Here is a 15368-nt window from a genome sequence, read left to right as displayed (position 1 = left end):
GCCCTCAACCTCTCACAGTGGATAACTGACAAAGCTGTAGGTCACAAGCTTTCACATTATTGTGTTTTACACGTTATTTCCGTTTGTGCCCGCAATGCACTCACCAGTCATTTGCGTGTGACCTATATTCCCCAATCTTTGATTACTTGTCCCGATTAAATTGCTGCACTATGATGATACAGCACAATAGCATGTTGGTTAAGTTTTATGGTACTGTGCTTTTAGTTCATATATTGATATAATGTATAGTGTTTTGGCTTAGGTCTATAAGAACATTCATACATAAAATAAAAGGAATTCCCATGAGGTTCTTCAAACGCTGTCAGTAATCATGGGAACACGGATCTCTGAGACAGAGCATCACATCTCGGAATACAGGGAGCTCGATTCTCCATCACGAAGGACACTAGCCGACAACAAGTTGGGCTTTCACAGTCAGAGCACAGCATCTCGGGTACATGTCAAATTGCCCATAACAAACATGTATGCAATAAAGTTTTGTAGCTATTTCAATGGCAGACCTTTAGGGGCTGATTGCAATTAGCAAAGTAATAAGAAGAATGATAAAAAAAGAACAATATTTCTTCTCATAATATTTATTTCTGTTCATTTCTGATAGCTCCAGTAATTTTGATATATTACCTTTATTTTGCATATATTCTGCACTAGTTTTACTTCTAACAGGTGACCACCTGACTCTAGGTCATAACGGACATTGAAAAGTCCAGTATTGGATGCAACTACAAATCGTTGAGTTCAGATGCGCTACTGTATTTACTTCAATGAAGCGAAACAAAACTACAACATCCAGAATGTAGCTGGTTATTACTCAAACATACAGGACTGGATACAATGTCTGAAGTGGCCTGGAGAGAGGTACTTAACCTAGCTTCTAGTAAAAACCCTGTAATAATACCCAAGACCTTCTAAGCTCTGGCAGGTAATGAATGCTCCTAACATGGATCCTCCAGGTAAATTCAGAAAAGGTTCACAAAGCTGTCCATTTTCCCTATTCCAAATGCTCAGATGATATACCGGCACTTCCTGGAGATAAATCTCCCCGCTGTGACCAGGAATGACCCGGTACACAACAGCAAAGCAGGTTACTCTCTGAGAGATTGCAAGTGATTGATTGCTTTCTTTAAGACACTGGATGCCATACCGGCCTTCAATGAAGCATTCAGAATATGCACAATGGAAGGAGAGGAAACACAATTAAAATCTTTGAGCTATCAGTGGTCATGGGGAGACCCAGATTTTTGGGACAATAAGCAAGGTATTAAGCAGAGACAAAGAAACAGGGTCAAACTGACTGAGCTTGGCCAAGACTGGATTACTGTTGAGTGGCCACACATTGATGAAGCTACTGGTGTCAGTAGCAGAAAGAGGACAAATTATAGGTTTTACTTACTTCTATGCAAAGAATCATGAAGTTTTCTCACAGGATTTTGAATCCAGCATTATGCATAGCAAACAGAAAGCTTTTCTCTTTTCCGTTGAACAAGTGTGCACTGCATGATTTACCTTAGGCGCCCATCTTCGTCTTCCTCCACGTTTTCTGGGTACCTCCACCGGACAGATCTTCCTTTGCAGCGTAGATCAAGGACATCTCCAGCCGACACAGTCAAAATTTCCCCAACCTTCTTGAACTGTCCCCTCTGCAGCACCTGAGAAAGAATGCTCTCTTCTGGGCCTCCAATGCTGGGAGTGGTGGTAGCTTTGGGTTTAGGCTTTGAAGCAGCTGGTTTGGGTTGTTTGCCGGGGGGTTTGATAACTTTTTGTACATCTTTCTTGGGTTTCTTTTCCACCTTCTTCTCCGCTGCCTTATCCACTGGTGCACATTCAGCTGAAAGGAAAAAATACAATTTAGATAACACTGTTAGCCAGCCACCACACCTGAGCTGAAGCAGCTTCACTGCCTCTTTCTGGGATGGTCGGCACTTATAACGTGGTGGATTTGATCACCCCACTCAATAACTGAGGTGGCATCTCCTACCCTCCCTCAGTAAGCTTGTGAATCTTATGACCATATACAGAAAGTGAGAGAGCTAATCATTAACACCAATTATTTTATTAGTGTATGTTTTTAATTAGAAGTTTCACTTCATGATAGGGACACTATTTTGATCAATTGGCTCCTGTGACACCCAAGTCAATGCTGCACCCATCATTATACGGAGAGGCATAGCAGATGCTTGTATACATGTTTTGTCTTTCAATATAGTAGAGTGGTCATTCTAGTTGGGGAGGGGCACTGTTTCTTGCAGCTTTGTACTTCTAGAGAGCATTGAACATCTATGTCTAAGTGCTTGCAACTTTTATGAGTCAGTTGAATCTGGAGAATCTCATGGGCAGTATGTCTGAAACAGGTAGTGTTCAATCCCTATGTCATGGGACATCACACAACATTCTTTAAGGTGTTCAAAAGTGACCGACTAGTTTACGGCTCGCATGTTTTCTTCTAAGAAGCTTCTGTATTCCTCTAAGAAGAAGCTTCTCTTCTGTGTCATTGCCGCACAGATATTAAATAACACATGTGCAAGGTGCTGAATCCCTGTAAAACAATAAACCCATTTCATCAGTATTTGGGAACGATTTCCAAAACCCTTCTTCAGTCAGGATTTTCATATGTCCAAACTTGAACATCAAATATCTTCTAGGGCAGTATTACGCATTGGCATTGTTTGAGCCTAGCGCATCGTTGAAGAGGTGCGCCTGGTGCAAACAATGCCAATGCGCCCCATTATGGTGAATGCGGTGCCCTGTGGGCAGCGCATTCATGTGGAAACACGGAGCAGCTGCTCCGTGTTTTCACAGTGCAGGCATGCCGCCTGCACTTTCAAAGGGGATTAGAGATCCCCTCAGGTGGGTGCTGTCTGAGACTGTACCCGACTGCAAGGGGATGTCTGGGGGGTCCATTGGACCCCCTTACCCCCTGGAGAGGGCTGCTTTCAGGGGGCACACTGACAGTGCGCCACCTTTTAAATGGTGCTCTGTCAGTGAGCCTCCTGAGGGCTTCTTTGACTCTGCGCCCACGTCTGTAATATGGCGCGGGCGCAGTCAAAGGAATTCCCTCATTTGCATAGGGGAACGCCCCCATGCAAATGAGGGAACACCCTCTTGATAGCACTGGCGCTTTAAGTGTGCCAGCACTATCATTATTATAGAAGGGGATTCTCAAGAGTCTGCGCCCCCTTCTATAATACCAAAGTGCCCTGGGGCACACAAAGAGGTCGCAAACGCCCGTTGCGCCCCCGGGGCACCTTATGTAATATGGTTCCTCGTGTCTTCCACAGGAGTTGCAAGTTATTTATCATTGGTGAGTTCTGCTATTTGTGCAAATGTTTCTAGATTTGATGTTACAGAGCAAACTTGGCCGTCATTTTGCACACCTGATAAAGCAACAAAAATGTTTTTTTTCCAATCTCTCTTTGTTAGTAAATGTACGGCCTGACGTCATTTCAGGACCAGAAGGCAAACAAGCACTGGCAAAGCCATGGTCAGGCATGTGTTATGTGTCCTGACTAAAATATTGAAAAAAAACATGCTCAGTGATAAAAACAAAATACAAAGATTACATTCTGTATACAATGCACATATTAAACAAAGAATGAAAAGTGTGATGATCCAGTGTACTTTTGAAATGTAAAATAGTTCCTCATGCAATTAAGCACTCTATAGGATGTGGAATGCTACACCAGAGAGACAGTGAAGTTAGAGAGAAATACTTTCTGGGTTAAGCCAAATTCCACTCTGTATATTTTAAAGTATTGTTAACAATGGATATTACAGGCGTCTGCTTTGTCTGGCCAGACATAAATTGGGAGACACATACACCTTCAAAAAATATAATCTGCCTGAGGTTCTGGTAAATCATTTTCCTTTGCTTGGCATAGGTACCGGGCATTGCCTATGTTCCCATAACCTCCATGAACAGCTCTTGCTTTGCCACACTGCAGCAGGATTGCATTTACATTCGTCTCCTGTCTAAAGATGACATGTTTAACATACTTTACCTTCTACCTGATCTAACTTAACAATGTGTTTGTTTTAAAAAATTGTATTAAGGTGCAACAGATTATACACCCAAAATTATTCACAGAGGACTGTCACAAGCCTGTGGTTAGTAAGATACTCACAGAAAATGATGAATGTTGTCTTGCCAGCCCTCCCCTTAGAAACAAGTAAAAGTGTCAGACTTGCACAAATTAGGATAGTGTAAGCATAGCAACTGAGTCTGGTGCGGTCCCTCTAAAGAAAGAGTGAGAAGGGTCATTATGCATTGTTTACATGCCACAACTAATCTTGCCAGTCCCTCTTTATGCTAACACCCACAAGGCATCTGTGAAGCTGGCCACGAACGTGTTGAGAAAATTCAGTGCTCCAAAACAAAGGGGAGTTTCATAGCAGAAGTGGGTGAAATTCCAGTGCGTAAGCAAAAAACCGTGGGAAATGTGCTTATTATTTTTCTCCCGCGAAGTGGAAGGGGGGCCTATCTGCTGCTCTTTGGGCTGAAAAAAGCCCAAAGGCCCTGTTGCTTATAGAGACAATATGAGGGGCCAGGCAATGCATGTAGCCTAATGCTAGCTGCATTAAGGTAACTATGCTGCCTGGACACCGGCCAGTCCACTTCAAAGAGCTTACCTCGTATTAAGGGTCAGTCTGGCGCTCAAGCAGGCGGGCGCCACACACAAACACTCCTGCTGGGAAAGCTGCTTTGAAGAGCACTATCAGGGGCCGATCACTGTAATTAAATTAATGTAATTACATTGGCACGCTTCTTACAGTGCTGGATGGCCCGAGAAATACCTGCGCCATTCATTTCACATTGTGCGCAATTCTTGTTCTGCCGGCCATTTCGCTGGCATTCCTTCTTTTTAGGTCTCGGCCTGCGAAAGACTGCGCACATGCACAGTCGAGCTGGCGAGATTTAATGAGGTAGGGTATTTTTCACTAGCAAGGTTAAGCCACGCCCCTTTTTTCCATTGGCTGGCGTCACCGTTCATGCTAAACGGTGGCCAGCCTTTGGAGATGATGCTAAACGGTGGCCAGCCTTTGGAGATGAGGTCCTAGTGACGTTCTTCTTTCTCTTTTAGCCCTGTCCTTTTCAGACTGGGTTCCTTGACTTACTAGTGGCGTAAAAGGTTTCTTATCTTCTTTATGGGGCCATCTGTTTCGCCCCATAAAGAAGATAATGAACCTTTTACCGCAGCAGTAAGTCATGCCGAGCCCGTCTGAAAAGGACGGGGCTAAAAGAGAAATTTCTTTCATTTTGGTATAATCGCGGCACCTGCGCATTACTTTTAAAATGTTATTAAGTAAAGCGCGGGTGCCGCGATTATACTAAAATGAAAGAAATAGAAAAGAAATCTATTTCTTTCATTTTGGTATAATCGCGGCAGACGCGCTTTACTTAACATTTTAAAAGTAATGCGCGGGTGCCACGATTATACCAAAATTAAAGAAATAGATGTTTTGTCTATTTCTTTCATTTTGGTATAATCGCGGCACCCGCGCTTTACTTGTAACATTTTAAAAGTAAAGCGCGGGTGCCGCGATTATACCAAAATGAAAGAAATAGACAAAACACTGTGTACTGTTTCTTTTAATGGCAGTGACATGTATTTAAATGTATTCAGCGGAGGGACCCGTGTCGCTGCCAAACAATAAATGAATCAATAAAAAGCAATTAATCAACTAAGGGGTGTTTTAAACTCTGCTCAGAAGGGGCTAAAAAGCAAATTAATGAGGGGAAATGCGTTAAGTATTTTAATATGCTCATATACAGTGTCTCAATAAGTGCGGGGGCGAGGGGTGGGGGCAAATCAGGCAACATCCTGACATTTACAAATACATATTTACGTATTTATTAATGTTGCATTTCTCCAAAGACATGGCAATTGGATTTTTTACCTGCTCCCGAGAAGGAATTATGATGAATAATCAGAATATATCCATTTCTGTCGTAGGTCCTTTCAAGCATCTTTCATTATTATGATGTTAGCGTGTCCGTGCGGGATGGGATTTGAATCAATTTCTTTTAAGCACGCGCCGCGATGCCGAGCGCCTCGATGTATCTGAATATGTATGGGAGCAGGGAACGACGTTAGCAAAGTTCGGCCCCATTTTGTGATGTGGAAAAAATGCCCTCGCCTTTCCTGGGCGACTTCGGATCGTTGCACTGACAGGGCAGAGGCCCCAACAATTTGTAAAAATAGATAAATATGTATGTATAAAAAACTGAAAGTTGACGAACCTAACCTTCTCTGCCGAGAGACTCGGGGAAATGGGATCTTCCTGTGACTTAATAAATATAAACCCATTAAAAAATGAGGATTTGGAGCTCTTGCCGAAGCGAATGCAAATTCAATAATTTATTTTGGACCTCTCTAGCGGTTGAGGCATTTTAGTAGAATTGAGTACTCTCGCTTAGATCATCAGAGACTTTTAAAAACCATTTCACCACCCTATTAGTACTATCGTACTACGTTTCTGTTTATTTTTTTAAGACAAAGGTATTGCAAAAAAAAAAAAAGAAAACTGTTTAATTGGGCATGGAAATGTTTGCAGCATTTTCGGTTATTTTCTGTTGGTGATTCTCCGCGGGCACTGTCTCTTCTGCTCAGGTACTCCGGTAAAATATACCTGCGCTTCTATTTCCCAATGTCAAGCACTAAGGGACTATTGTTATTTCAATATCTTCTGACCAAAATGGTTCGGTGAGGCAGGAAAGCAAAGTAAGTATGTATCGGATTGGGAGACAGCGTGAAGTAGCCTCAAGGAAGAGAGAGCAGAGGACCCTTGTTCTCTGGTATTCTTGGGGGTGGAGGAGTTAAGTTCCATCCCGCCTTTATTTCTTCACGCCCCCGCCCAGTTCTCACTGCTGAAGACGTGTTGTAAAGCTCACCATCCAGTGTTGTGATTTCACACATATTCCCTCCCCCGCCACTCCTCACTGCTTTCCTTCGCCCACTGTGCAGACAGATACAATCGAGGATGCAGGCATGTTAATTAGCCCTTTGGGGTGACCTACCAGCCATTCCAGTGTGGGCTCGGGACACAGAAACAAAGCCCCATTCATGGCACGGACAGTGTGCGGGGGGGATCGGATGACATTCTCCCTTCAGCACAGGCAGGCTCGCGTTCAGTTGTGGCGCGCGCAGCATCACCCACAACATACTGCAAAGGACGGCCAAATTGTTTTCAACTTAATAAAAACAAACAGGACAACTGATGGGCAGTACTACAGTGCTAATTAATTTCTTTATTATTGCCTTTCCACTGCTCAAAATAGGTAATAACACACTTTTTTTCCTTCTTCCCCTGTTGTGGGAATTGCGAAAGAATGTAAAACAAAAGAGCATTTGAAATACTCATGTCACCCATGAAATGACCGCTGGCTCTGTGTGTGTGTGGCTCTGTGTGTGTGTGCGTGTACGTGCAAATGCAATAGGTACTACTCTCACTACTCACTCTACTACTCACTCTACTATTCTACTACTCACTCTACAACTCTCTAATACTGCCTACAAACTCTACTACTCACACTCTACTACTCTCTACTACTCACTCTACTACTCTCAACTCACTCTCTACTACTAACTATACTCACTACTACTCACTCTAGTACTCTACTACTCACTCTCTATTAATAACTATTACTCTCTAGTACTCACTCTACTACTCTACTACACACTCTCTACTCCTCTACTAAGCACTCTCTACTACTCACTCTCTACGACTCACTCTCTACTACTCACTATTACTCACTCTACTACTCACTCTCTACTACTCACGTTCTACTACTCTCTACTCTACTCACACTTTACTAATCACTATCTACTATCTACTACTCACTCTCTACAACTCTACTAACTCTATACTACTCACTCTACTTCTCTCTAATACTCTACTCACTACTACTCTCTACTACTCTACTCACTACTACTCATTCTCTACTACTCACTCTCTACTACTCTACTCTCAAATAACTATACTACTCACTATCTACTATTAACTCTATTACAACTCTATACTGCTCTATTACTCATTACTACTCACTCTAATACTCTCTATTACTCACTCTCTACTACTCTCTAGTACCCTTTACTAACTACTACTCACTCTCTACTACTACTCTCTGCTACTCACACTCTACTCCTCTCTATTCACTCTCTACTACTCACTCTACTACACACTAACTACTCTCTACTATCTACTACTCACAACTCACTCAATTACTCTCTCCACTATCTGCTACTCACTCTCTACTACTCTACTACTCTCTACTACACGCTAGTACTCTTTAGTACTCACTAACTACTGCTCTCTAATCTCTACTCAATTTTACTACTCATTCTCTACTACTCACTCTACTAAATCTATCTACTACTCACTCTACTACCATCTATTACTATCTAGTACTTTTCATTACTCTCTACTACTCACTCTCTACTACTCTCTACTACTCGCTATCTCCTACACTATCTCCTACTCACTCTATACTACTCTCTACTAATCTATACTACTCACTCTCTATTACTGCCTTCAACTCACTACTACTCTACTCTCTAAAACTCTACTCTCTATTAGTCTACTACTCACTCTCTACTAACTACTACTCACTACTGCTACTCTCTACTACTATCTACTGTTCAGATATTGCCATTGTAAATGACAATGCCATTTATTTATCTATTTTCAAAACCAACACATAAATAAAAAATGTGTCATTTACAATGCCAATAGCTCTAACTTTTGCAAAGGCCAGACCGTTGCATTGTAAATGCTTGTTAGATGTCACCTACCAGGCAGGACAAGCTGTCTTATTGTGAAATTGCCTCCTGTCAGCCTTCAGTGGGCATAGAGGCTGCCCACTGCTTACTTACTGTCATTCTTGTTTGCCTGCTTTGTATAATATGTTAATCTAATTTGTAAAGTGCAAGTTCATTAAGTGATCTCTTGGCACCAAAGTGATACTGTGTCTAGGAAGGCATCCACGCTACCCAACTGCATCTCAGAGGCCTGCGTAACCAGCCATGTCTTCAGGCATTTCCGAAAGAAATTCAAGTCCATAGCAAAGCGGATCTTCGCAGGCAGATAGTTACACGTGGTAGGGGTCGCCAAACTCCTACCTCCAGACCTTCTTTTCTGATACATGGGAGCATCCGGTTTGTTTGCATGATCAGATCTCTGATTACAAGAAGGAACATATTTCTTGATCTTAGCCGCAAATTTGGGTGCAATCCGTTGGTGCCTGAAACACCATGCAACATACCTTGATTTGTATCCGTGTTTCAAGGGAAGCCAGTGAAGCTTCTATAACAGAGGCGTGACATGGGTTTGTCTAGAGAAAAAGAAAAAACAACCTTGCTGCCTCATTCTGAATCACTTGGAGTTTATGCAAGATGGCATTAGGCAGAACTGTATAGGTTGCATTGGAGTAAGCCTAGATGTGATTGAAGCGATCACTATCAGTTTGTGCGCTTAAATCCTCAGAAAAGGAGCAATTTTGCTCAACATTTTTAGGAACCTGAACTTTGACACCAGTGAGCTCACTTAAGCATGCATTAGAAGACTCCCATTGACCACAACCCCTAAGCTCTTGTCAGGAGGTGAGGGAGACGGTAATGGGAATAATTCATTAGGCCAATAATGTGAATCCCAAATGCAGGTCCTGTTATTCATTAAGGCTCCACCCGTCTTGCCTGTATTTAGTTTCAATTGGTTTGTCTCCATCCATCTAGCAATATATCTCATTGTAAATTGCAAGAGTGCATACACGGAAGGTGTTCCATCTAAGTGGAACACTAGCTGTGAGTCGTTAGCGTCAATTTGGACTCTACAGCCTTTATCTAGCAGTTCCGCAGTAAGGGGCCTTATACATAAATTGAATAAATATGGGCACAACGAGGATCCTTGAGGAACCCTCACATTCCAACGTATTTGATTGCGATGTAAAAGATAGGGGTGGGTGGAACTCGTGGAGCTTCACTCTGCGGAATTCCGCCTAGCTAGATAAAAACTCTATGTGATTCCGTGGAGATCCTCCCGCCTCTATTATATCCACAATGCACCCAAACAACGGATCTACACCCACCTTAGGGCAACAGATGGGCAAATACTGAAGGAAGGCCTCTGTTAACGTGCAGTGGGTGATTTTCAGAGAACTTTGATAACGCAACTGGACATTGCAGCGTCGCCCTCAGGAAAGAGTAAATTGTAGCATGTGAATAAACAAGTTAGTTTTGTGTCTCAGGAGTATTTTCTCCCTCCCTTTCGTCAATTTAAATGTCTTCTTTTGCCCACTTCCTGTGCACATCCACTCTGATGCGGTGTTCCTTTAAAGTATTGGCTGTTTTCAGTTCAACTCGAGACACTCACAAGGTCGCTTTGTGCCTCCCAACAAGAGCATGCTTTGCTTGCTTACTGCAACGATAGTGTGCAGAAGGAAAGCAGCTTGCTCAATAATAATAATAATCCACATTTGTAAAGCGCGAACAATCACCCGTAAGGGTCTCTAGGCGCTGAAGGCCGTCGGGAAGATTAAGCAAGCTATTGCCCAGAGTCATATGGTGCTGGGCTAATCTGCCACCGGCGCTGGGGATTGAACCGTGATCCAAAATTACAAGCTCATCAGCATATTGAAGGATTTGAAGCCGCTCATTCCCCAACTTTGGAATGACTAAATTTGCCCCCTCCAGTGCTTGACCCAGGTCGGATGTGTAGATGTTAAAAAGTAAAGGTGCATGAACGCACCCTTGTTTAATGCCGTTATTTGTTGGAACCTTAGTGGTCAGTGAAATTTGACTGGTCTTAATCCGTACCCAGGTCCCGTAGTATAGAGTCCTTATCGCCTTTAGCAACTTTTGGGGGATACCCCAATTGGTGAGTTTTCTCCACAATATGCCATGATCCACTCGGTCAAATGCTGCACTATAATCTACAAAACAGCAAAATAAAGGAGGTTGTGCGGGCTGGGTCGCACGTCTGGGCAGGTATCCCAGAGCTATGATATCTACTGTGGAACATTGTGGTCTGAATCCAGTTTGGAAAAATGGAATCCAGTTTGGAAAACTGGAATCCAGTTTGGAAAAATGGAAGCCAGTTTGGAAAAATGGAAGCCAGTTTGGAAAAATGGAACAGAGCAAAAAAGTAATAAATAAAACAAGACCAAAATGAAAAAAAAATCTTATTAGTAGAACCAGAAAAATTTAATTTTAAAGATTTTAGAGTAAATAGCACAAAAAAGCATTTAACGCCATCTGTGGATATCTGGTTGCACCGGACCAAGACAAAGTCATGCTTTCAGGCCAACCGCGATGGAGCGTGGGCTTGCTACAGAGAACCAGTTAGGCCCACTGAACAGAGTACCTTAAATCATGGGTTGTGGAGTGTTGCGTGGATCCATGATAAAGATACGTTGTTCAGCCAAGGAGATTCGTCAGTTCCAAGATGTGGTGATACAAAAGGGGATGATGGACGGAGCGTTTGAACAAATCAAACACTCACCCCCAGTCAACTGATCTGGGTTTATTCCATCACCATTCTTTAGTTCACTCAGCCACCCCAGTTCAGACATGGCTATATGCAAATCAGTCTGACCCTGTGCCTTGTGGGAACAGTCCAGCCCGAACTGCCAAGCCATGTCTTCCCTGGACCGGAAACAAGCATCCTGGGACCGGTTTCGGATTCATAATGTGGTGAGGCAGCGATGCAAGGTCCTATTGCATCGACATTGAGGAGCCCATCAACAGGACTTGTGATGCGAAATCTGGCATCGGGAAGCAACACGCAGCTGGGGCAATGCGTCCATTCCAAAGAGCTGAAAGACTGCAATGCAAAATCCATCGTCAAGGCTGCTGTCAACAAGAGATGTGAGGGCCTGTACCAGGGATGAGTCGCACATCGGCCTTTCTGACATGACATCCAGCTGTGATGCGGGTCTTTCACGGCTGTTCCTATCAACGCAGTGCTACGATACGTCGAGCCTGCTCAGGTTTGCGCCGCCAGTGATTAATTAGCAAAATAATGTGTGCCATGCCCGAAGCTCTGCTCAGAAGGTACGGCCGGCTCTATTACATGTCAGCACACCAAATGCCAAGGCCGCATAGTCTGGAATTCACCTCATGCCTCTTTGATCATCTACCAGACACTTCCTGCCCCTTTATTCCACTCTTGTAGGTTCCTGCTTTCTCTGTTTGTGATGCTTTTCCATCTATCTCTGCCTCTGTCTTTCCACTTTGTGTGGTTTGTTTCTCTCTCTTGCTCTCTGGAAGCGTGTGATGAGGGGAAATGTGTTGTGCCCAGAAATGAGTGCCAATGGGCCCCACCAGCAACCATGACTCAAATTAAGCAATGCTCCTTAACCGTCATTTTCTGCATAGATGTGGCTTGGCGGGATATCACTAAAATTTAAGCACAAATGAGGACCTTAATTGCACCCTGCATGAACACCTCCATTAGATTGCAGTGAGGCAGAAGTCCGGACAATAATGCTCTTTTAACAACACCCGGAAAACTATACAAATAGCTAAGGATTGGAATTCACATTTTTCCTTAACTATGCGTGCATAATTGAGAGCCCCAACTCTAAGTTCCATTGGATTGTGAAGCAGAGACACAGAGAAGGCATGGACAGCTATCATTTTTGTCAGAGTTGAATGAGGTAAGCGGGATAGGTTCTAATAGTCTTACTACCCACAGTAAGAATATTAACAAAGGGCAATTAACACCTGGTAATTGCGCTTTCCAATATTATGCACCTCTGGCTCAAGAGTGGAGCAAAAAAACAACAGTGGGCAATACCCTCTATAGATGAATTTCAGTCATCACACATGACTTTACCATTTTGCAACGTGTTGACCTTTACAAACTGCTGTATTACATTGTGGTACTTTACCAGACATTGGCTGTGCTAATGACTGATATTCTTATTTTATAGCCACATCTATACATCGATTCACAAGTTGTAGTTATCTCAAGTAACTATAACTTGTGCACTAAAGTAAAAATAACGTGCGCTCTCTTTATGCAAAGTGTTATTAATTATGTCATTTCAGACGTCATTAGGGATGTTATCAATGCAGTCATTGAACATCTCATGAGTGATGTAATATGTGAGGGTGCATGGTGAGAGCACTAGTTATAATTACTTTAAGGCACAAGTTACAGTTACTTGAGATAAATATTATTGGTGAATTTAGATGGTTTTGTTATTAGGTCTCGCTGAACCAATGCGCATGCGTTGTTCTGCGAGAGTATAGTAGGGAAAACAAACTCTTGAAACCAGCGAGGATTGTCCCCAATGCATGTGAGGTACTCAAGCGCAACGCTTTCCCAGCTTGCGCTTGGCCTCACTTCTCTATCACACCCCATATGGTGTTCCCTCCCACTTGCTCGCACATCAAAGGCTGCTGCTCCCCCGCCAATGCGCTCCCGCCCCGCCCCCCCACAGCAATGCCAAGAGCTTGTTGTTCGAGCCTGTTCCTTCTGAGGGCTTTTGTGCCAGGCAGTTCTTATCATATTGTCTTTTTCTCTGTGCCCTCACCTTTCCAGCCCCTCCCTGCTTGCCATGCTCCTTGCTTCCAGCCCAGGCCAAACTCATGCCGTTGCCTTCATGCTTCTGTGCGCTTCGGGCGATCTTCCTATTGTGCACTGTTTGATCACTCGACGCTCTGTATCATAACTAAACGTTAAATGCAAACGCAGATTGGTGCACAAATGAAGCCAATGAAAAATTTGTCTGAACAGACTCGGAAGTTATTTCATTCCCAAGGACTGACGGTTCTGTAAAATTGAGCAGTTTGTGCCTTCTTCGAGTTTCATTTTTTTTTTGTTAAAATAGCTTGTTTTTATTATCATTCCCTGTCCCCAACGCCCAGACGGATTTCTTATTTCCCCATCTACCCCTAATCTGCAGTCAATAGAGAGACTCCACAACAAACCTATAGACATTTCTTTTGTGGGTACAATAAATATTACCTCCTTTAACTATCCCCTTGCGAGTCTTTTCCTGGAGTTTCTTCTGGGAGTTCCAGTTGGGTGTCAAATTTACAAAGCGAGTGGCCTCAAGCCCTGGCGATATCACCCCTCCACATTGGCCGGGTTCCTGTTCCCTTTGTTCCCACCCCCCTCCTGCTGTCTCGCAGCTTGTGGCAGTCATGGAGGCGTGCGCTTGCTTTCTTTACTGGCACAAAGACATGCTTCGCTTACAATCAGCACGCCATGCCCACTTCCACTTTCGAAATGCAGGTGGGACAATGGCGGCCGTTTGTACGAGTGGTCAGTAAGCGCCTTCAACATTCGCTCCAAAACCTGAAGCAAGCAAGTCTTAACGATCATGTTAAGAAATCCCTTGCATTTATTTTGTGGACGATTGCAGCCAGTTGTACAGCACAACTGATACACTCTCTCTCCCTCTTCATGAGAGATGACGGGCCCTGGCTTCCTCCTATTTGTCAAGTGTGTTTTGGTTTGGACTGGTTACGCAGTTAGCGGGCTTCACCTACTCGTTTTGTGGCAGGATAGTAGGAACACCAGAAGTGCAAGCTTCCTTTATTACAACCAAAAGCTGTCAATTGTATTGGATGGTCCAGCAATTAATGTAAGGCAACATGTTTTCCTAAAAGCTGCGTTATGTCACCCGTATTGTTTGCTGCAGTGTAAATATATATGAATTAAAAGCACGCTATTCCCCCACTTAGTTCTAATTGCTATATTTCCCAGTGTTTCTACTCTTTAAATGTGAGAAAGGATGTGGTGTGATGAGTTAAAACCTGTCAAGCTAAGTTCTAGTCTCGGCATCTGCTTGACATCATATGATTCTCCTCGTACCCAAAAAATTAATTTGCCTTTGTGTAATGTAATTGCTACTTATGTAAAAAGGCCCAATACCATCAGGTCGAGTTCGCTCTGTAAAAAACGGTGGTGTTTATTATTTTTAATCAGATCAATGATAAAAAAAAGTATAATACAAAATTCCTTTTGCAGACAAACAGATCAGGCACTATTCACTGCAGTGTCACTTTCAGCCCCACACACTTCCTGCAGCAGCTGAGCCAAGAAGTGAGGGGAGGCAGAGCCTCGCAGCATCCCTCCCTGCTCCAGGCACCAGGGCCCCCTCCTGGAAATGGAGCCTCCCATATCCTCTGCTGCGTCAGCCCCCAGGGATGCTAAACTCCCATTGCTGCACCCCCCACATCCATACTCCTTCTTTCACCTCTGCTGAGATTTCATACAGGGGTTATAACTCCTGCTATAGGCTCTTGCTATTGCTTTGCCCACAAGTATGTATTTACTCTACCCCTCCCCTGTGAAGTCATGACTCTCTTGCCCCTTCCATTGCAAAATGCTGATTTTAGCCCCAA

At 43.4% G+C, this 15368-nt stretch overlaps 1 protein-coding gene across 1 annotated transcript in view; it reads right to left on the bottom strand.

The window, feature by feature from the left end:
* LOC144769492 (platelet-derived growth factor receptor-like protein) overlaps positions 1 to 15368 on the bottom strand; it is a 63359-nt gene that overhangs the window by 33034 nt on the left and 14957 nt on the right. Inside the window, exon 2 of the mRNA XM_078653624.1 lies at positions 1525 to 1846. Within this exon, the coding sequence (XP_078509750.1) occupies positions 1525 to 1846 (322 nt within the window). The remainder of the gene's footprint in view (positions 1 to 1524; positions 1847 to 15368) is intronic.

The sequence above is a fragment of the Lissotriton helveticus genome, chromosome 7, assembly GCF_964261635.1.
Source record: "Lissotriton helveticus chromosome 7, aLisHel1.1, whole genome shotgun sequence".
In the NCBI taxonomy this organism is placed as follows: domain Eukaryota; kingdom Metazoa; phylum Chordata; class Amphibia; order Caudata; family Salamandridae; genus Lissotriton; species Lissotriton helveticus.
This window is presented reverse-complemented; position numbering and strand designations above follow the sequence as displayed.